Consider the following 23,560-nt stretch of genomic DNA (forward strand, 5'->3'; position numbering starts at 1 on the left):
GCTATATGGCTCGAAATACCAGGCATTATATGATTCTAGACACACATAGAATCAGAAGTACCAAATAAACAAACATAAAAGTATTTTTCTTGGGCCTGGGGAGTCTACTGGGGAATGTCCGCAAAGGGGTAGAAGTAGGTAAGAATCTTCCTTTGGGTTGAAGGGAATATTCTGAGATTAGAGCATGATGATCACAAACCTTTAAAATTTACTGAAATAATTTAATTATATGCCTACAATAAGTATATCTATAATATGAATAAATACATCACTGTAGCTAAAAATAAAAACTTTATTCTTTTGGGCAGTTGATACTCAACTCCCCAACAATGCAGACTTGGCCTGTGTCATTCACAAATACCATGCCCACAGCAGCCCATACCTCTGCTCACCCTATACCCCTTTCCCAGAATGCCCTTCTCACTCCTTTATCGTTCTATACTTCAGCTTCTTAAACAATGGGCCACCCCCTTTATGTGATGACAAATGCATATAGTGTTTTTTCTCTGTCTGTCTGTCTCTCTCTCACACACACACGGAAGCACACACACACACATACACACACACACCCATACACATATACAAATTTACAATAGTAAAAGGTTTCTAAGTATACAAGGACCAAGGATTAACACAAATCAACATGTAATGAATCCAAAACATCTCTGGCCTCTGGTAATGCTCAACACAGAGCTTTACTGCTGCTTACATTCTGTATACACAATATGCACACTTACATTCTGTATACACAATATGAACACTTACATTCTATATACACAATATGAACACTTACATTCTGTATACACAATATGCACACTTACATTCTGTATACACAATATGCACACTTACATTCTGTATACACAATATGCACACTTCTTTCTGCACATGCCACGCCATGCAAGGCCAACAAACTCAAACACCCTCAGTTCAGACTTGAGCCAATCATATGCTGTTCTTTCTGTACATAGGAGTGTTCTATGATATATTAATTAAACCAGGATGGCTTAATTACAGAAACCAAAGACAAATATTTTCCTCAGCATGTATCAAATAAGTACAACTTTGGATTCTATTTTGTTAGGATGTTTAATTTTAAAAATTGTTATTTGAGTTGCTGACTTCAGTTTCATTTTTTTTAAATCATGAATTGAATTTGGGCTTGGGATTGGGGCAGAATTTTCAACAACTTCTGAAATGGCCCTAAACATACTTCTAACATTAGGTACTCAATTAATATGAACTGGTGTTTTCAGCATTGATGATCATAAACACAAAATACTGATAAACCTTGAAATATTGAAGATGGTACATGTCCTACAGTATCAAGTATTTAGCCAAAGAGTTAATTCTTCATCTCTAAAACATGCAAGCATAACCATGTCATCAGTGTGCAAATTTGAATTTGTCTTTAATAAATGCTGAAATTATATAAAATACAAAAAGCTGTCTTAAAATAAATTTCTTTGTGAGTCACTATCTGTAAAACTTTGATTTGCAAACCTAACTTATAGACCCATGTACTCAGGTTTGCATAAACTTTTCTGAAGCAAATGGTGTTGAAGGGAAGAAGTCTAAGAAATTCAATTCTAAACCAAGTGCCAAACATTCCTTCAGTCTATCTTGTTTCTGAATGAACAAATGATGCTAAAATGGAGACAAAGACAGCATCTAGAGAGGAAACAGGTAGTCAAGGAGACACCCCCATTACTGGAACTCAAGACCTAAGTAGTATCTAAAAGTGTCCCTTGGCTTCAGAATCCCATGCCAAAACGGAATTTTCCACACTGGAGGCCCATCAGGCAGTCGCCAGGCCCACAGTGTTCAGAAAGTCCAAGCTCAATTGGCCATTCGTGCAGAATACCGTTTCTCCTAACTGGCCTCTCTCTTACATTCCCAAAGTCACTGTCCTATGGATGGGGCTTACACAGTATGTCTTGTTTCTGTTTGATTTTGTTGTTGTCACCATCACTGGTGTTTTGTCAGAAAATAGTGGCAACATACAAGGCAATACAACATACAAGATGTTAATCGCTCAAGCCATGTCCACGTCTAAGCATTGCTGCTGAAGTTCTGACTGGACCTAAAACCTTTACGTAATCTTCCTTCCACCATACCATCTGATCTCCACCACACAAAGCCAAAGAATGGCAGACCTGGCTGGACACCATTCAAGAGGGGCAAGATCTGTTAACAAATAGAGAGATGGAGGACATTCTGTAAATAGCTGCACACAAGTCAGGAGGCAGACACACAGCCAGACTGAGTTCTCTACAGTCCCTCCTTCAATGAGTCCCAGGCCTCACTTCCTCCATGATAATGTTCCAGCTTAAATCTGGATGGATATTAGTTTTCAGAATGCTTCAAGCATGGGTGAGTTTGTGCCACACAATTCAACAATCTTTTGGTAAAACACTCTTTCCAACTAGTCTTTAATTGCCTTGTGGATTTGACTTTGGTTTCTGCTACTGAGCTGTGAGCTCCTTGAGGACAAGGAATTGTGTTTTGACTAATTTATTAGTTCATGTCAACAAGCAACATCATTCTATGCATAGAGCTTCACGCCACTGGTGCCATGCATCAATGTTTTATCCGGGAATGGCTAGGACCGATGAAATACACAGGTCTTATAGGTACTCGGCTCATCTTTTTATCCTAGATGATCTCATCCACATGCAAGGAGTCAGTTGCCATGGAGTACATCACCAATTTCACTGCTCACCAGTGCTCAGGATGCCTGCTGGACATTACCTGCAGATACTCAGAACTCATCTTGCTCTCTGCAGCACAATGTCCACACAGGGCCAAATTCTCTATGCCTGGGAATAGCTGTGCTCTTCTTTCTCTATTTGTGTCATTTCTCTTTATCACAAGGGATTAACCAAAATCTCTCTTCTAGTCTTTCTTCCATGGAGCTTCTATCAGTGTTCTCTTCCTTTATCCATTGACTCTCCCCTCCCAATGACTCTCCTAGCCACTCGGTTTTTTTTGGGGGGGGGTTTCAAGGGAGGGTTTCTCTGTGGCTTTGGAACCTGTCCTGGAACTAGATCTTGTAGACCAGGTTGGTCTCAAACTCACAGAAATCTGCCTGCCTCTGCCTCCCAGGTGCTGGGATTAAAGGTGTGAGCCACCACCACCCAGCTCTCCTAGTCACTCTTATTCATTCTTCTAACCCTAAGAATCTTCTCAAACACAAATCCTTCTCCTCTGTGGTCATACCTATGAAGGGTTGTAACAGTGTTGAGTGACTCACTCTACTCCTAGTGCTCAACCCTCAAAACAAAGCTAGATTTCATAGTACCAGAAGGTGCCGTGAAAGCTACCAAAGGAAGCAACCAATAATCATACATACAAAACCCGAGAACCACAACAATGACCAGCATGGCATGATAACCCTTAGAGTTCAGTAGTGGCATCCATACCTTGGCAGCAATCAACAGCTTTCTAATTGAATGTAAGGCCCCACTCAGCAAGAGGGAAATCATGCCTGGTAGTGGAAACCTAGCCAACTACCCAGGGCAAATGTAGTCATAGATCTTGGAGGAGAGCCTACACCTACCACTTTCCTAAGCCAGTGTAATCCCTAACTACCTTCTAAATATTTATCTTTATGCCCACAGATAAATGTAGTCCTCACCTCTCATTAAGGAAACTTCTTTTACAACAGAGGGAGACCATTACAGAAAACAACAATCAATCAAAATTTGGGGTTGTGGAGCCCAATCCCAGCTGGCATATTTACAACCCAACTCCCCAAACTCAGCGATCACTGGAAAAGGAGGCAGAAAGACTATAAGAGCCAGAAGAATGAGAAACTTGCTTTGATACTGTGTCTCCCAAAAAAGTCAGAAATTACAGCATCCAGCCTCACCAGCATGTCTGCCTAAACAAGACTCGGACAAGGAAGACACCAATAGCCACACTAATGTGGAATGGGAGGAAGCTCATGAAGTCTCAGCCCTAGACAAAGAACTACAGTCAATTAAGGAATGCTGAGAGCAGGAGAAACAGTCTCCCCCACGGAAGAGCAGGCCAATAGGCTATCCAACACCAAATGGTCAGTCCCGAAGAGACACGTACATACAAGTAATGTTATATGGACTGAAGAGATCAACAAAGAAAAAGAGGGCATGAATTTGAAAGAGAGCAAGGTGGTAAGTACACAGGAGGGTTTGGAGTGGGAAATGATGTAATATCAATCTCAAACAATAAAAGAATTATTTAAAAAGATGCTGGAAGCCAGAGGCAATGAGTGAAGCTCTACTGTGTTCTGCCTTCTTGGCCACTGGTGCGTCACTGAGATTTACTACAGTGCTATATAAGGAAAAGAAGAAACAATCCAGCTTGCACATCACACAAACTTGAAACAACCTTTCAAAGGGCACTATTATTGATGCAAATAGCCCATCTGTCCTTGAGATAAGCATAATAAAGAAAACAATGACACCCATTAGAATATACTTGCTCAGGCTTTCAGACTAGGACTTTGATGAATGGGAATGACACCTTTAGGTGTCTTCAAGCTCTAGGTTTGCTAGACCTACTTACTGGAAGTTGGAGCTGCTCTGTTGCTCCAGAGTGGCTCCCAGGTGTCTACAGACATTTTAACAGTGAACATTGACCACCTGCTGTCTGAGTTATTGTGAACCTCTGTGTCACACTCTCTCTCTCTCTCTCTCTCTCTCTCTCTCTCTCTCTGTGCATGTGTGCAACTTGACACCAAAACTCATATATGTATACAGACCTGTCCCCTTTCAGGAGCACTATCACGAGCTCTGCATTGCCTTTTAGAACAGCCTCCAGATACTGATACATTCTTTATCTACAAGGGTGGCTTTGCATTAGAAGCATGCAAAGGCCATTTGTAGTCAGTTTTGATAAATGAGGTTGATGACCAGTCTAAGCAATATATATTGGTCAAAGATGAAGAATCCAGTGAAGATAAGAGATCTGGGCCATTTCTACATGGCCTGTGAGGCCAATCCCAGCCTAAAAAGCATGAGGAGTTCTAGAAGAACTTGATAGTCAGCCCTGACCTGGTGTTATAACCTCCCTCCCTCCCTCTCAGAATTCTCACTAACTATAAGAATGCCACAACCTAGAAACTTCCACAAAACATGTTTACAAGGCTTGCTGGGAAGGTTCACCTCCTCTGAACACTTTTACTTAAGATAGGGACAGAAACAATGGAAATTTGGGGGGGAGAGATGGCTCAGTTCTTATGCTTGCTGCTTGGTCCAGGTACCTGAGTCTGGATCCCCAGCAAGTATGCCTCTACACCCCTGCAACCCAAAGTTAGGGAGGCAGAGGTGGGTGGATCCCTAGATCTCATTTGGGCAGCCAGTCTAGCCCAATTGATGAGTTCCCAAATCCAGTAAGAGACCCTGTCTCAAAACATAAGGTGGCTCAGCATGAGGAAGACGCTTGATATTGGCTACTGGCTTCCACACACTTGTATGCACACACATACTTGGGCACATACATGCATACACATACATTCACATACTCACACACACACACACACACTTACTTATTAAAATCAGCTTTTCTGCCTCTATTTAGCATGACAAAATCCCAGTTGTTCTAACCTGTGTCATACCCAGCTCAATGAAGTCATGCCTAAAACCAAGAATGGAAAAGACTGAAGAATGTACTCATCCCCAAACAATATGTGAGGTATTGGTAACACAAGCAAAAAACAAACAAATTTGCAACCCTTGTGGACCTCATATAGTAACAAGGTGAACCAGAGAGTGCACAAACAATACGAACATGAAGTTAGCTGTATGGCTACTGGGTGGAATTGGCCTTTTGTGGGGGGGGAGGGGGTTGGTTTGTTTGTCTTGGGGAGGGGATCTGTCATTGGTGTCCTATCCGAGGTGAATAGATCTTTTTCCAAATCTTTCTGTGGGAAGTTATGCAACAAGGTTACACAGTGTTACAGGCTGTTACAGAGCATGTGGGAAGATAAGAGGTGGCAGCCAGTGAGGGGGATGGCTGGGAAGGGCTTCTAAAATTTGAATGACAACTACCAGCCAGGCTAGAGGTCCAGTCCAGACACAAGAACAAATGCCAGGACAAGTAGCCTGGTACATGCCAAGGAAACCAGGACAGTAGTGTGGCTGTAAGAACACAGAGTCAGGAAGACAGGACAGAGATGAGGCAGGGAGGTGAGCCAGGGGCAGGTGACCTCACCTCAGCTAACTGTAGTCCTGTGACCACAGACAACTTCTGACCTTCAGTTTCTTCACCTGCAAAATACTATTTTCCTTGGAAGGTGTGGTGAGGCCTCACGGGTCACAGAAGTAAGTCTTGAAGAATCTTTAACTATCACTTACTGCCTACCAACAATTACTGTTACTAGTGGGATGGTCATCATTACTGTTTTACCCTCAAGCCCCACCTCTAGCTGAGTCAACGGGGTGTGGAAGCCATCTTGATCCTAGATAAGTTATTTTGCCCTGTGCTCAGCCGAATGGAAGGACAAAAGGTCCAAACTCCCTCTCCACACAGACCCAGGGAGACAACCAGCAGCCCTTCACTTCCCTGACAATTTCCCAGGCTTCCTCTGATTCTACTTCAGCATTGATCATCTCCTTTCAATCGAGCTTTCAGTGGGTCCCCGTCAACCACCAGCTCAGATCACAGAAGCTAAAACCAGACACAGCGCAGAGGCTCTGGGTCCACTCGGCAGTCTGTAATTGGGCATCACCTGCAGTTAGGGGAAGCTGCTATGTCACTAGAAATGGTTGCCACTGTGCCCTGTGGGACAATAATGGAAATGTGATGGCCTTGCCCAATCAGGGGAGATGGCTGCCTCCTCTGAGCATGCCTCCAGCAGTGTTCGACTTCATCAGGCACAGAGGAGCCCACAGACTCATTAGGGCAGCAGATGGCCCAGAGACACCACCGCCTAGCTTCTCACAATCAGGGTGGACTCCAAGAAGGAAGCTCCAGTGTAGACCGTAGGTTAGGCCTGAAAGAACTAGGAGATTAGACAAGCTAGAGGGCTAATGAAAATGTAAAATGCGGTCCTTGGGGCATAAACTCCTACATGCCCAGAGGGACCTATCATTTAGCACACCAACCAACCAAGGCAACGTTTCCCCAATGGCTCCCCCGAGGGCTCGAGCACCAGCTCACCTCCCAATATGCTTAATTTCCCTCCCAGATGTGCTGGCTGGGAGGATAGGAATGGCCCCCTCACGCATCACTACAGCCCATGCAGTGTTCCTGAAAAGAAGGGTGGCTCGCGGAACATTGTTTCTTTATGGTCAAAGAACTTCATATTGCCTCCTGTGTAGCACAAACTAGAAATCTCTGAGCCCCAGATTCTCGTAGCATAGATTCACTCTATGATGCACACTCAAGTTTCAGAGGAGTAAGGGGCATCATTAGAATATGGAGAACATCTACACAATGCTACCCAATATGGCCTCTAAATTTTAGTCTAAAAGCAAAACTCCACAAGATCCATTTGAAGCAGCTGCCCACCTCCACTTACAGCTGCCTCTGCCTGTTTCCTCATGTCCTCTCTAATAGCATTTAATGCTATATGACTTTGCCATATGACTTTCCCAGAGGGTGATAAAAACAAATGTCTATTCGCTCCAGATGGGACACTAACAATAATCCAAAGAAATAACTCTACCCAAATGCAGCCTGGTGAACCAATTAGCTGGCTGGGTTACTTACAGGAGTATAAGTGAGGGGTTAAAGCATCTGTGTCACCCCAATATTGGATAGTGTAGAAAGGAGAAGGTCCCAAGTGAGTACACCTGATACAGAAAAGCAGCATTTGTGTTTCACAACCTCGGCACCGAGGCACCCTCTGATAGGAAACAAGGGCAAATTCCCCACAGCAAGTACCCGAGACTCACCCAGAAAACCAGGTACCAGCATGGCTCCAAGAGCAGAGTCAGGAAGACTGGGAGAAGGCTGGGAGAAGGCCAAGAGTGACAGCCTCTGTAGTCCTGGCCAACTCAGAACCAGATCATGGTGTGGTTAGCATGGTGGTGTAAGTTCACCTGCTCTAGGCTCAACCAGACCCAGCTGGTTAACCAGAGGCAAGTCTTTAACCCTCTCCAAACCAGTTTTCTCCTTGCAGCACAGATACACTAAAAGTACCTAGTCTGTGAGATGCCTGAAGATTAAACAGGATTTATAGTTGAGATGCTTAAAACCCAAGTCAAAGTCTTTGGGGAGTTGGTCAGTATGGACGACAGCCCCCTGGTGAGACCTCCTTGGTGGGCTTGGCGCTCCCTCAAGAGTGTATGATCTGCAGCTCTCTGCTGTCTGCCTGGTTGTCTATGCTTGTGCTTCTGCTTTCATCACCATCATATATGTGTGTGTGCACGTGTGTGTATGAGTGTGCACCTCGTTGCATGTACAGCTGGGAAAGCTGGTCATGGCCCTCCCTCAACCCACACCGAAGGCAAGTGAGGGTTGATTCCTTTTCCCACTGTGGATTAGAGGGTGCTCAGGGACCCCGTGCTATGGGAGCCACCACATTCCCAGAAGGTCTGAGGTCCAGCTGACAGGCATGTCTATGTAGTCTGACACATTTCATACCCAGCATCTTCCAGCGCAGTGGGGTCAGCCCTGACACTGCCGACCTGACCTGTGCCTCAGGAGGAGTATCTGGTCTACACACCCCCACACCACTGGAAGCTCCACCAGGCAGCAGCATGGTGTACCAGGCCCTGCCTGGAGTGGGGTCCCTAGCCATTATGACAGCTGCTGCTGTTGACACTGCAACAGTGACAAATTCATCCTTCTGACAGCATCCTTTTAAATAATTCACAGGGAGCTGGGGATTAAGACACTGTTTCTCTCTGTCTCTGTTGAGATTTAAAATACCTCCAACTGGGGGATTTAAAGAGAATATAATGGCCTGGCCCTCTAGGGTCTACCCTCCCCCTTCCTCCTCTTTCCCCATTTCCCAAACTCATCCCCCACCCCACCAGTCAGTCCTAAAACAAGAAGGTCCAGAAAACAAGAAAGAAAGAGGGGGAAAAAAGGGAGGGGAGCCAGTGCTTGGCTGGTCACTATGGCAACGGTGGCAGGGTATTCAGCTACTATTATCCCAGTACCTCACACATGTGATTATCTTAAGCTGTCTATTGAATGTGGTTCGCACTGCTGCCCAACACGGCCTTGTTCGACAAGGCAGGGGCGGGAGCTTCAGGCCCCAGGCCCCAGCTGCCTAATAGAGCTTGGCTCAGCCCCTGGTGCCACTGATGGAGGGCACAGAGTTAGCCCTGGAGAAACTAGTGGCATTTTCCCTCAGCTTGGGGATCACTGCTCAGAATGCCTAGCAGAGGCCAACCTGAAGCTGGTCCATCACACTGGGTCATAGGCTGAGAAAATGGGCTTCTCATTCTGTGAGCTCATAGCACATGGGCCATGCTGGCTATAGCCAGCTGGAAATACCCTGGAAACAAGAGAGCTAGCCAGGGAAGGAAGGAGGGGCTCTTGGCCCCATTCCCATTCTCAAGAGTGAACTAAATCTGGCCTGGGAAGAAGGATGCCTCCCCTCCAGTCTGCTGCCCCTCCCCCAGCTGGATCGGAATGTGGCCACCTCATATAACCTGCTTTGGGGGATACATTTTTTTTTTTTCTGTGGCAGCTGGAGCTTGGTGCCAGAATACCTGTGGAGGACTCTGATGCCTACTGAGAAAAAAATTACCTCATTTCTTCGCTTCCTGGACCTGGCTTTGGATTATTTCTAGACAAAGGTGCCTTGGTCCACAAACATTCTTTGACAAGACAAGATCACTCATCAATAACCACTGAACACATCCTACCTTTTCCAGTGTCTCTTTGAAAATTCAGATCCCAGGTGGAGCGGGTACTTCAGATCCTCTCAGGCTAGCACCAGGTGCATGTGACACGCCAGCACCATCCATGGCTTACACTTAGCCCATTCTGATATCTACGGTCAGCCTGGCCTTCCCTCTGCCTGCACGCAGATGTGGCTAGCCACAAACAGGTCCCAGAAACTTTAAGATTTCCCAGTGTCTTACCCCTGGCTCGTTGTTGCATAATGAATTAATTGTCTGTATCTAAGTGAAAACACAATCCATTATCATTGGTCAGGTAGGAGTCAAAGCAGAGCTCTCAGTCAGCAAGACAAGTCCAAATACTCTAATATCACATTGACTGTTCTGTCCTTTGTGACACCAGGACATGGCTGAGACTTCCTTGTCCATCATGATGAATCAGGGCCAAGTGCATGGAGATGAAGATGCACCACACAGGGACACACACACACACACAGAGCCCTAATGCAGAACAACCAACACCAAAACCACCAAGGTCCCCTCACAGCCCTCCCTTTCAGAGTGTCCTCACTTCTGAATGGTTACCAGGATTTAGGGGATGGGAACGGGCATATGAAAGACCCTGCATCACTGCCTAGATCCTACCATCTACAGATACCACCTGTTTCTTCTTGGATTTCTAGTCAGGGCTCACACGATCTGTGAGCGAGGCTTCGCACTCCATGCCCCAGCTAGACTTACTATCTATCTTCTGCCCTAAACTTTCATATCACCAATCACCTGCCCTGGCTGTCCCTCCCAAGTCTGATTTTTAAAAAAAAAGTCTGACTCAGTAGTCACTCTCTTTAAGAACCACTCTCTGGGCTGTGGTTGCATCAAGTCTCCCTTTGTAGAGTGTTAGGAAACATTGGCCTCTGCTCATTGCCTACCTGCCCTCTGGTTCCTCAAGCATCACACTCCTCCACGGACAGTGGAACAAGAGTGAGCTCTGTGGTCAGACGGGCCCGGGTCAGTCTCAGTGCTGTGACTTTGAGTAATGACTCTGAGATTTAAGGACACCATTGAAAACTGGAAGAAATATCACCTACCTTCAGGGTTCTGGTGAGAGTCAGTGAGGTGATACATGTGAGCCTAAAACCTGCTACACCAGGCCAGTATTTAACTGAGGGCGACAGATAGTAGTACGAGTTAATGGAAATCCTGCTACCAATAGCAGGGTGTGTTCTCTGGCCTTCATTAAAGAAAACAATGGCCTAATATAAATGCTGTCATGTTTATCTTGTTTCCACCCATGTCCCACCCAAGCTAAGCACTAGTCAAGGCAAGCAGGCCCTCAGTTTTGTGATTTACAGAAAAGGGTAAACAAATTAAATTCTCCCTGTGGTTCTATAAATAGACTCTTTTGGTTTTTCAAGACAGGGTTTCTCTGTGGCTTTGGAGGCTGTGCTGGAACTAGCTCTTGTAGACCAGGCTGGTCTCCAAACTCACAGAGATCCGCCTGCCTCTGCCTCCTGAGTGCTGGGATTAAAAGGCGTGTGCCACCACTAACCCATTGTAAATAAACTCTTACATTACTCAAGCTATAAATGTAGAATATGGGCCCAGAGAAGTTAGAAACCTTAGCAGAAAAAGGAAGTAACCCCAGAATACCAGCTTCTTCCAAGTCCTGGGCTTGCTCCTTTATAAACACAGTGGATAATAATGAAAGAAAGCTTCACCAGAAGCTGCCCTGTTTCTGCAGACTTGCCCCTCCTAGGGTCTGCACTTTCTTCTGATGACCTTGACATTCATTCCCTTCATGTGTTTCCTCCTGAGCATCTTCCCTGGGCATGCACACATGCTGTGTGTGTGTGTGTGTGTGTGTGTGTGTGTGTGTGTGTGTGTGTGTGTGTAGAGCGCATGTATTGGGTTTACATATGTATGTTTATGTGTACACAGGCATATGTAAGTATATGTGCATGTGCATGTGTATAGAGGTCAGAGGTTGCTACTGAGTACCTTTCTCAATTGTTCTCCTCCTGATCTATTGAGACAGGAGCCCTCTCAAAATCTGGAGCTCACTGATTTGGTGGGCAGAAAGCCATGTAGGTATCCCTTGTCTCCACTGCCTCAGCATTATAGGTGCATGCCAAGTCCAACTTTTTGCATGTGTGCTACCAATCCAAACTCATACCTACATGCTTGTGTGTCAGGAACTTTGCCAACTGAGCCGTATCACCCTGACCCCTTTACCAAAATCCTAATTCAGCCTCACATTGCTTCTGATACTCTGCTCTCCACTTGGGCTTCCTTTCTGAGTAGCTGGAAGAGCTGGTCCACTCTGCTCCATTTTGGTGCCAAGTTTTGTCACTGTCCAAAGAGCCCCTTGCCCTTAACTCAGGAAGAGTTGTCAATAGGTCTCCAAGCTAACATGATATTTGCAGAAGAATTTCGGGGCTGGAATAACTTTCCCATGGAGGGGTTGAAAGTCCCAGTAACGTGGGTTATGCCCACTAGAGCGCAAACGAGCCAGGCCTGTCCTAGGGACAGGACACACAGACCCTCTTGCCTGTGTGCTCCAACCTGAATTGGAACCTAACTGTCATAGGTGAGCTACTCAGGCAACTGCTTCTTTCAGGGGCCATGTCTTGTCCAAAAAGGGAAAGGTAGGTCTGGAGTTTGGGGACAGACCTAAGAGGCTGATGAATGATCCTGTGGGTCTTTGCTAAGGGAAAGAAAGGAAATTAGTGTGACATCAAGATTCTGAAAAGCCACAACTCCCAATTCCCTTAATCCAGTAAACTAGAAATAAGCTTTCTCAACTTCCTTACCCCCATAGCCCCCCCCACACACACACGTGCGAGAATCAACCCACCTCCCCTCCCTGAGGCTCCCTCCAACTAGTGCCCACCAACCTTCCAACTAGTGCCTCACCAGGCCTTCTTCCTTCCCAGAGCAGATTCTGAATTGCCTGGACTACCCTCCACCTCCTATGGAAGCCCCACCTCCTGGCTCTAGTCCTGAGCCCCCCATGCCTTTGTCTATCACCGTCTCTGTCAGGCAGGTGATTTTAAACTTCCATTCCTAAAAAACGCATATTATATAAAAAATGTTTTAAGTGCCTCGGGTGTTTTGCTCCTCATTGCTTCATAAAAGTGACATTAATAGCCAGGGAAGAGCTCGGCTGAGTGCAATTAGGGAGGATGTTTCAGGTATGAAAGCTGTTTTGAGCCTGCTAATGTTTCCTAATTACAGGCCTTTCGGTAGAGAGAGAAAAAGATAGAGCGGGAGGGAGACCTAGGGTGGGGGCTCTGCCTTAGCTGGGTGGTTTACCTGAAGAGGGGAGGGAAGGAGGGCAGGCGAAGGAGAGATCATGGGGTCAGAGGCCACCAGCAGGGGGACTGGCCTCTCCTGGCTGAGAAAGCCACACTAATTCCTGGGTAATAGCTAAGGAAAAGATTCCATTCATGGCTCATACTGTGAGAAAAGGAAAAGCTTTTACACATTGCGCCTGAATTCCTACACCTCATAGGCATCTGGACCTGAGTGTTCCACAACTTAGATCTGCTGCGGTTTGTCCTAGGCAGGCATCTCATTAGCTGCGCCATAGAGGGTCAGCATACCAAAGGTTAAGGGCAACAGGGACACTTTTTAACCCATGTGATCTAAGGTAATTTATCAGCTGCCCCTCATTTTAGTTTCTTCAGCAGTGAAACGGAGCCTGGAAAAGTCCCACAGTTGGTTCACATAGGCCTTTTCTATGGTGTTAGGTTGCTGTTTGTTTGTTTGTTTTTTCATTTTTCTTAATTGCCATCTGATAGCCTTTCTAGAAGGTATGCCCCGATTTCCCGTAGAGAGCTACTTCCTTCTTCCCTGAAGTCCCTGGGCTTCTACTGGGCCTACCTCAACACAGGCTGTGTGTGAGCAACAAGTACTCTGAGGGTGGGCTCAGAATCCAAGCCCAGGCAGTGAGGCCCAAGTAGAACAAGTGTGGGGGATTCAAGGTCCAGCCGCAGGTGTTTCCTCTTTGCTAGCATAAAGATGGAAAATGCTAACAGGGTAGAAGCTGCTGCAGACACATTGTAAGAAAGAGGTGCCACATCAGACGGATACCCAATGGTGCGGGAGAAAGCGAGAGAAAGGGTGGGGAGGAGACAGAAAGGAAAGGATAAGAGGCAGGCATGGAGCAGAGCATTGAGGGGAGTCAGCTCACCCCCAGGATCTAGACTGGCCCAACTTGTAGCCCTATGCCACACACACACACACACACACACACACACACACACACACACACACACACACACACACACACCGACCATCTGAGCTGCTTCTTCCAAGACTAGTGTGCACTTTTCTGTCACTGGCCACCAAAAGTTCTGATGAAGGGTAAAGGGCATGTTGCAGGTAGCTACCAGTACCCAGCCGCCAGGCTCCATGCTCTCAGGCCAGCACACAGCATGAGAAAGCACAGCTGGCCCCGCCCTCTGCCCTCCTGCTCCTGGCATGTCTCCAAAGTCACACAGGAGAAGTTCCATTCACAAAATCCCTTTCTCTCACCCACAGCTAAATCTCACTTGGATCTACCCCTAACTCAGCTCAGGCATTTCTGTCCTAATTAGCAGGATTGAGTCATCAAAGGAAGAGGAGGGGGAAAAAAAAACCACAGCCCTCCAGAGGACTGATAATAGGCTAGTGCTTCCTAAGTAGGTGCCAAAGAAAACTTCTTTAACTACACTGTCCTGTGTGATGTTGTTACTCCACAGAGCAGAGGAGGGGAGGGGTCTAAAGGCCAGGCCCTGGTCACACAGGCAGGGATCAGCCAACTGGGGATGGGAGCAGGGATCTGAGGTCATAGCCCGGGGTCTAGGCTGCTGCTCCACAGGCTTATCACTCACCAGCCCAGAAAAATCAGAATTGATTTTGTTTGGCCTTGGAAGAGACAGGTGGTTCCTGGAGTGGCTTTTTCCCCCTGAGTGCACTTTCCTCACTCCCAGGAGAGCCTGCTGGCAAGGGGACCTTGAGGACCTGGGGTTAGAGGCCATAGCCAGGGCTGCCGAATGGCCCAGACAGTCCACACCTGGACACCAGAAAATCCTACACCTGCCTGCAGCTTGTGCAGAGAGTTAATGGCCAGATTAGACTCTTTCAGGTAGGACTCTTTCCCTCCTCAGCAGCTGGCTCCAGATGTGTAGCCCTTATCAGTTCAATAATCCTTCCTCCACACCACAGAACTGCCTAGAGAGGCCTGGGTAAAACTCATTTAACTTCCTCTATTCATACATTGATATATACACACAAAGCACTTATATCTACACAATTGTATACATGCACACATAAACAAACATGTGTATTCTGATACACACACACATACACTGACACATGTATAGAAATGTAAAGGCATACAAATGTACATACATATATAGATAAATATGCATATATACACAGACATCTACACAGGCACACAAATATATACAAATATAAACATATATACACATATATACATATAAATTATATACACAAACATGCACATATAGGTGCATATATATATATACATACATACAAATATACACACATATATACATATACATGCATATATATGCTGATTACACAGAGAGAACATACAGGAGCCCTGTTTACTCAAACTGTGGGCTTGGTTTTGAATCCCCTTTCCAATTTCCCTAGATCAAGCCTTCGTGAAGAAAGGCTAGTGTTAAAATAGTCAGCTCCCCATGCCTCTGGCTGTGAAGGTGATTCTGAGAGGCACCATAGATGCACATGGAGTCTGGAAGCACACAAAGCAGTCTTTGAAGATGAGAACTTCACAGATATTCACTCTTAGAGACTCACATCATAGACACAGGAACTGACACAAAAGAAGGCCATCCATGGCTCAGGTGCGATAGTAGGTGAGCTCTGTCCAAGCTCTGTAAGAGTAAAGGCACTTTGGGTTTGGATTTCCAACAAGGAAACTGAATATGCCTGGCTCTCAGAGGGACCCAGACTTGCCACTAACCCATTACAGTCAGAGCTTGAAAAGAAAGACACCTTCTGGGTGTCCATTCTCCTCCATCAGGCTCATCTCAGAGGTTGTGCTATTTGCATTGCTAACTAGCTCTTTAATGACAGTTGGATATTGCAAGGCTTAGAACTAACTCTTTGTTGGGCTACAATGAGCCCGTCCTGGGCATCTCTTAGTGTAGAGCCCCCGGGATACAGTTGCAAAGAGGTATCACTTATTCAGCTGACAGACATTCCTGGTGCCTGCACCCTGCCAGGCTGCCACCAGGGACAAGGAACTAGAGCAGACTCATCCTCTGGGCCTTGAAAACATGGACAATTTCTTTCCCTTATAGGAGCCTGTGAGAGGCCAGTGCTGTGACCCCTGAGCCACAGTAGGAGGAGGACTCAGGAGGGTCCCAGAGGGGACAGAACAGAGACAATACATGCAGGGCACAGGGCCAGGGAGGAAGGCAAAGACAGAAAGGGCCAGGTAGCACCTAGAAACAGGATTACAGAGGAGCAAACGTCCATAAAGGCCACCATCTACAATGCAGTGATCACCCCAGACTCTCTGAACTCACCCTTGCCCACAGGTCCTATACTGTGGAGGGTTGACCAGATAAGGATGGACCCAGCCTAGGAAGAGGGGCGTCCTGGAGAACCTCTCTGGGATGTCCTCACATAGGAACTCAGCACATCCCTGGCTTTGTCCTTTTATAATGTGATTTTTACCTTTTGCCAGGCAGCTTGTGATTTTGGTTAAACCAAAAGACTTGCATTAAAGGCGAGCGTTTAATTACCAAGCAGTGATTTGGATTTGGGCATAAATAAGTTCTGATTTTGACATGTAATATTATAGTCCGCTTTCTAACAACAGAAGTGCAAACAGCTTGTGGGCTATGTATGGATGGTTAGTCAAGCCCAGATCATGTTCTCAAGTCCAAGAGCAGAGGTACATGAATAGTCACATGAACCAAAGAGTAGTCTCTTGGGCTCTCTCTGGGGAGCCCAACAAGCCAGCCATGTGCTGTGGACATGTGCCAGCTGCCTGCCTTCTTGGGGGAGAACAGAGTGATTCCTTCTTAAGACAGAGCAAAACTAACTCAAAGTTCCCTCCTTAAACCCTACCCCTGACATAAAGCCACAGCTTCTGGTCCCACTCCAGTCTCCGATGGGCCTACACACCTGTGCCACAGCCTCACCAGGATTCCATCTTGTCACAACAGTCAGTCCACAAGATGCCAACAGCCTCTGGCTGTCCTCAGCTCCTCCACCCTTCAGTCTCGCCACTAACCTGCACAATGTACCCTGGGTACATCCACTGCCATATCTCCTCCGGGTAGTGTCAGGCAGGGGTCAGAGACCCTGTAGATGGGCCCAACACATGTGTGTAGCAGGCCTGCACTCACAGCTTGGCCCTGGCCTCAGCCTCCTTCCTTCTGAGCTGACCTGGCCTCTCTCCAATGGTGACTAGCAACTGATATAAATGATCTCCTCCTCTTAAAATTTCATACCTCAAGATTCCCCAGCCTCACTGTCTAAAACCTCAATCCCAATCTCAGGCAGAAGGTATGAAGTTAGAACAGATTCCATTTCATGGCTTCTTTCACCAACCTAGAGCACACTATCCTCTCCAGATATCTTGATCTCTGTCTTTGGATTTTAAGAGGCCAGGAAATGCTTCCCCCAAAGATAAATGTGTCCCTAGTCTTTCTGGTCTTCCACATCCCACACTGTCTTCACACCCCTGTATTGTCCCAGTCTCTCTTCACTTCCTTCTGACTTATACTGCTTAATCACTGCTTCCTGCCTCCTACCCTGGTGCCCTCTGAAACCATCCATGTAGGTCACCAACAGGCTCCTTGGGGCTGGACATAGTTGCTATGTCTCAGGCCCAGCAGCCTTTGCTTCTCTTGCCTCCTCTTCCTCCTTGACACGTTCTCCCCTCCGTGTCAATGAAAGGGACCTCTTGATTTCCTCCCACTTCCCAGGCTACTTCTAGTGTCATCTTTCTGTGTCTGACCCTCCAGACTACTAAGCCGTTCTCTCAGGGACACTGGAGTCCACCATGGGCTCCCACCTCACTGAGCAGAGCCCTTCAAAGACGGTGACCACTGCCACAAGGTCAAATGTACCTGCCTGTGGGTGGCCCAGAGGCACTTCAAAGTCAACACATCACAGCTGAGCCTGCGTCTTCCTATGCAATGTCAAACAGAAGAGACATGCCCTAAGATAGCCATGAGCATGGATGGCTTTCACAGGAGACTATGAGCATCACAGAGCTGTTCATCACAGCTATAGAGTCTGGCCAGGTACATGCACACAGACCAAATGAATTAAGAATGTGTCTCTAAGGTGAGCTCGAGGTGCAAGACAGCCTCAGAACTCCTGACCACCAGCCCCTTCCTCACTGCAGCCCTGTGGCACTGCTGATCTCTGATGTGTTACAGTGGCATTAGTGTTAATGTCCCCATTCTGACACATCTATGATCTGCGCTGCCCAGAAGATAGTTGTCTGGAAAGACTGGGTCATGAGATGCTCTACACCACACATAAGGGAGCAGATCTGAGACCCTGTGGTGCTACTCTCTGAACAGGTAATACACCCAGCACTGCTCCCCCTATGTATGGCTTTAGGAAAGTCCTGTACTTCCCAGTCACCCTATAGATGCAGGACCACCCTATAGTGCTGAAGGATGCTGGTCTGATACTCACCCCAGAGGCAGGATTGGCCGTCCATCCCAGCTCTGCAGTGGCTGTCCTTGTGTCCATCAATGTTTCTGCAAATCAGAAAGAGAACAGTGCATGAAGCTACGTCTGATAGTAGCTGGTGCCAGAAAAAGCCTTGGATATCTTCCCACTCAGGCTCCTTTGTGACCACAGAGACACAGTGAGGGGACAGAGTTTGCTGAGACCCACTGCAGACCTCATGGTCTTCTCTCTGGAACTCCTCTGTTACCTGTGTGCCAGGACCTGTCTTTGCACTGAGTTCTTTATACGCCATATCACATCACTCCACCCAGGGGTTTTCTTAGGGCCAAGCTACATGCCTTCCTCTAGCCTCACTGGGTCCTCTGTGTGTCCTCCTCCTCTGTACCTATCTGTGCTTCTCCAGCCTCACTTTTCTCCCCACAGATCCCCCTGCTTCCTCCCTGTTGATGCCCTTAGATGACAATTCCCAGACACCAACTTCTCCAGACACCAACTTCTCCCCTAAAACTCTACCTTCACACAAATCTCTTTGCCCCTGGGCCAGATATAGGCCCACCCTCTTCCCCAACAACCTGACAAGGGCTTAGGAAATTTGACACAGGGCAAGTCCAAAACAGGAATGTACTATGTTTTAACCACAGCACCAGTGCAGGTAAATATGTCTTTATCCCGTCAGCCTTCTTACCCTCTTGCTCCTAACCTAGTCTGTCCCCGTCCCTAGGCAATGGCAGATCCATTGTCATCATAAAATAAAAGCCACTGTCTTTACATTTCTAGAAATTGAATTATATACTATGTACAGTTTTCATCTGACTGCTCTCAGGATAACAGTTTTAAGATGTACTCACATTCTGAGAACACTATGACTTTTTTCCTTTGTTATTATTTTTGTTGGTATTTGGGTGGGGGAACTTTTTGAACTAGGGTCTTGTGATGTTGTCCATGTTGGCCTTGAACTCACAATTATCCCCACTCCAGCTCTTGAGTGCTGGGAGACAAAGCATGTACCACCACACTTACTTTATTGTTTCTTATTACTAAGTGGAATCTCATTTTATGACTGTAGTTCAATTTCTTCATATATTTACTATTTTCCAGACTGGGAGTATTGTGTGAGGGTAGTATTCCTTCCAAATCTTCACCAGCATTGCATATTGTGCCTTCTTCGTGGCTCAATAGTATTCTATCCTGTGTGTGTGTGTGCGTGTGTGTGTGTGTGTGTGTGTGTGTGTGTGTGTGTCACATTTTTCAACTCCATTCATCTATCAGTGGCTGTCTTGTCTTGGCTGATCCCACATTTTAGCTATTGTGAATAATGGTTCACATGAGATTGCTGAACAATGTGGTAGTCATAGTTCAGTGTTTTTGAGAGCCATCCTCACTATTGGGAGTGAATAAGTTTGCCGTTCTCTCCTCCATTGAAAAAAATTTTCCTGTATGTGTTTGTGCTGAGCACATGTATGTATGAGTCTTCACACATGGGTGGATGCACATGTGTGCTTGTGTGTGTACATGCCGAGGTTTGACATCAGGAATCTCCCTTGTTCTTTCTCCACTCTGAGAAATGGGAATTCAGTTTCATTGTTCTACACATGTACATCTAGCTTTGACAGATCCTTTGTTGAGGAGATGTCCTGTCTCCAATATATGGTCCTGAAGCATCTGTCAACAGTTAGCTGTCTTATACTATGCTGCATTGATCACCATAGCTTTATCATATGTTTTGAATTCATGCATTATGATGCCTCCCCTTTATTCTTTTTGCATAACACTGCTTTATGTATCCTGAATCTTGTCTCTTTCCATATGAATTTTGTGATTGTCTTTTCTGGCTCTGTAGAGAATGCCATTGGTATTTTGATGGCAACTACATTGAGTTTGCGGATTGCTTTGAGTAGAATGGACATTTCGACAAAGGTATTGTATTCTTCCAGTCTCAGAGGAGGCGTTTTCTTTCTGTTATATGTTATTATATGATTTCTATAATGTTTTTGGAAAGAGTAGTCTGGTGATGCTGTGAACCCCATTAGCTTTGCTTCTCTGGAGATATCTTTTTTCTTTTCTTCACTTCTAAAGGTAAACATCGCTGGGTATAATATTCTTGGTTGACAGATTGAACTTTGAATGCACCATATCATTCCCTCTTAGCCTATAAAGTTTCTGCAAAGAACACTCTGCTGTTAGTCTGCCATGAGGGTGGGGGAAGTGCTGGGGACTCTTAAATATGATCTGGCAGTTCTCACTGTGTTTAGGATTCTCTGTTTGTAATTTTCATAGTTTGAGTCTAAGCATCATAGAGAAGACATTTGTAGGTCAAATCTATTTGAGATTTTTTGGGCTCCCTGGACCTGGATGTGTGTATCTCTCCCAAGGCTAGGGACATTTGCTACTATTATTGAACACTTTCTCCTGTGTCTTTCCCCCATCCCTTCACTTTCTTGAACACTGATGACTCTAAAATAACATGCACAATGGTGCTCCAAGACCCCTCAAGACCCCCCACCCTGCCACTTTTTTATGACCTGGGATATTTCAAAAGACTCAGCTTCCAGTTCAGTAATCCTTTCTTCTTACAGATAGAGTCTGTCAGTGAGGCTCTTAACTCTATTTTATGTTTAATTTCCTGAGTTCCTCAGCTCAGCCTCTGCTTGATTCCTTCCCACAGCATTCCTCATTCATGCTGTGAGTCATTTTCTTGAAATTTCACCAACTCATCTGTTTGCATTCTCTTGGTTCCCAGTGATTGTCCCCGGAATCATTATTTTGAATCGCACATCAGACATCTCTTCATTTTTCTTTTCTTTGGGGTCTTTTGCTAGAGAGTAGTGGACTCCTTTGGAGGCATTGTGTCACTGTGCTTCTTCATATTTACTGTGTGTCTACATGGATGCTTGCATATCTCAAAGATCATGTGTCTCCTCCAATTGAAGGGCAGCCTTCATATGAACACCTTTCAGCTGAAGATGTTTCTTAGTGTAGCTGTCTGGTGAACTAAGTTGAATTTAGTTCCAGGTTAGTGCCACAGTAAAGGCTCTGTATGGATTCTTTGGCTAGAATCAATAGCTTTTAAGATGGTGCATGTGACAACAGTGCCCATCTGGTTTCAGATTGTAGGGGAGCAGGGACATTCTAGCAGCCAAGTGAGTGTAGTGATTGGTGCATAGAGCAGTGGCGATAGGGCACCTACTGCCTAGACTCTCGTGATGAGAAAGCAATATCTGGGATGCAGACTTTAGTAACTGATTGCTTAGGATGGGCGCTTCTGTCACAGGTGGTCTCCTATAATGGCAGTGGTAACACTGGGGACACAGAGAGCATGAGGGATGTGTCCCTAAGACTCATTGGGGTGAGCATTGCTGGTAGCAGAGATCCAATGAGAGAGAGGCATGTCCTTGGGTCTCTTCAGGCACTAGAGGTCAGGGGAACCACAGGAGGCAGTAGTGGTGTATGAGGCAGGAGCAGTGAATGGCAGGGAGGCATTGAGTGGAGAGTCCCAGGTTCCAGAAGGTAAGGGCTTTGTTTCTTTGAATCTTAGGGTTTGCACCATACACTGTGCTGAACCACCTGTCCCTGCTGTACATGGGTTCGTATGCTGAAGTCACAATTGTACTGCTAGGTCTATGTGGGTTCATGAAACTTTCATGCAGTGTACAAGTTTGGGAGGATGTCTGCAGGGCACCTGGGATGGACATAGGCAGAAGTTGATGTTCCCGTTGGGGAGAGGCATATGAATTCCTATAGTAACTCTATCCTCAAGAGGACAGTATTTGCATCATTCTACTACTTAAAGGAAGAGGAGGAAGAGGAAGCAATGGTGGTTCCTTCTGAGAAATGTTATGGTGCAGACTCCAGGAAGCAATCTCAGCTTAGCCCCAGCCTATCATGACTTTGGAATTCCCTTGTAGCAAGGGTTCTGCCAGGACTGTTCTATTGACTATTTCCTCCGCTCTAAAAAAATGGTCATCTTCCCAACCAAAGGTTCAGGGTCATGGTCCCTGCTGTTCTTTGCCCCTCCCTGGGCAGCTATCCCAGGGCTCCCTGTCTCACAAGACTTCCTTCACTCCCTCAGCAGTCCCCTCAGTATCTACTTCACTGTGTTGGTTCCTGGTGGAGGCAAGCACTGCTCCAACCATCGTGGGGGCTCCTCAGAGTTCTTTGTATGTACTCTCTTTTGGGCACTCACCTTTCATTTTCTTAGCAGTATCCCTTTAAAAACCCAAATTTTTAGTTTTGACAAAGCCCAATTCATCATTCTTTTCTTTCATAGTCTACTACCGTATCTGAGAATTCTTTGCCCAGCTCAAAGGCAAAAAGTTTTTTTTACCTAATACTGTATGGTTCATTTTTACTTAATTTTCGATACATCATAGAAGATATAAGTCAATGTGAAGGACATCAAATTGTTCCAGAGGTTCAACTTTCCCCTATGACACGAGGCCTTGTTTGATTGCTCAGGCTGGCCCAGAACTCCTGAGCTCAGGTGATCCTCATGCCTCAGCCTCCTGAGTAGCTGAGATGACAGGTGTGCGGTCCAGTACCCCACCAGAGTGATATCTCTGAGAACCCACACACACACTGGTGGAGGCATATTACTCATTCCGATTCACCTCAGAAGAGTAGTACAGCACATCCCAGATGCAGAGATGCAGAGATGCAGAAAACACGGGGTGTGGGTAGACACAGATGATCCTTTTTTCCCTCCCACTACATCTCCTACCCCATGTGAACACTCATTCCATACTCACTGCTTCAGGAAAGAGATATGAAGACAGAAAGCAGTGTTAAAATCTTTGGACTTAAAGGACACAAGCCTCGAGGCAGAAACTAAAGGTTTAATGGGAAACTGGAGGTGAAGTGTGGGAATGAAATGAAGAGAGACGATGATGACGGTATCATCATCACTGGGAGTCTTCCGTGGGTAAAGGGCTTGCTACCGAAGCATGATGAACTGAGTTCAGATTCTTACCAGCCATGTAAAAGCAGGGCACACGTCTATAATCTCAGCACTAGGGAAGCATCAACTGGAGGATCTGGGTGACTTGTTGGCCAAAATGGTGAGCTCCTGGTTCAGTAAGAGATCCTGTCTCAAT

At 46.1% G+C, this 23,560-nt stretch overlaps 1 protein-coding gene across 1 annotated transcript in view; it reads right to left on the reverse strand.

The window, feature by feature from the left end:
* The window catches only part of Ephb1 (EPH receptor B1), a 422,319-nt gene that overhangs the window by 280,632 nt on the left and 118,127 nt on the right, over positions 1–23,560 (reverse strand). The window contains exon 2 of the mRNA XM_005072022.4: positions 18,474–18,538. Within this exon, the coding sequence (XP_005072079.1) occupies positions 18,474–18,538 (65 nt within the window). The remainder of the gene's footprint in view (positions 1–18,473; positions 18,539–23,560) is intronic.

The sequence above is a fragment of the Mesocricetus auratus genome, unplaced genomic scaffold, assembly GCF_017639785.1.
Source record: "Mesocricetus auratus isolate SY011 unplaced genomic scaffold, BCM_Maur_2.0 Super-Scaffold_100691, whole genome shotgun sequence".
NCBI lineage: Eukaryota > Metazoa > Chordata > Mammalia > Rodentia > Cricetidae > Mesocricetus > Mesocricetus auratus.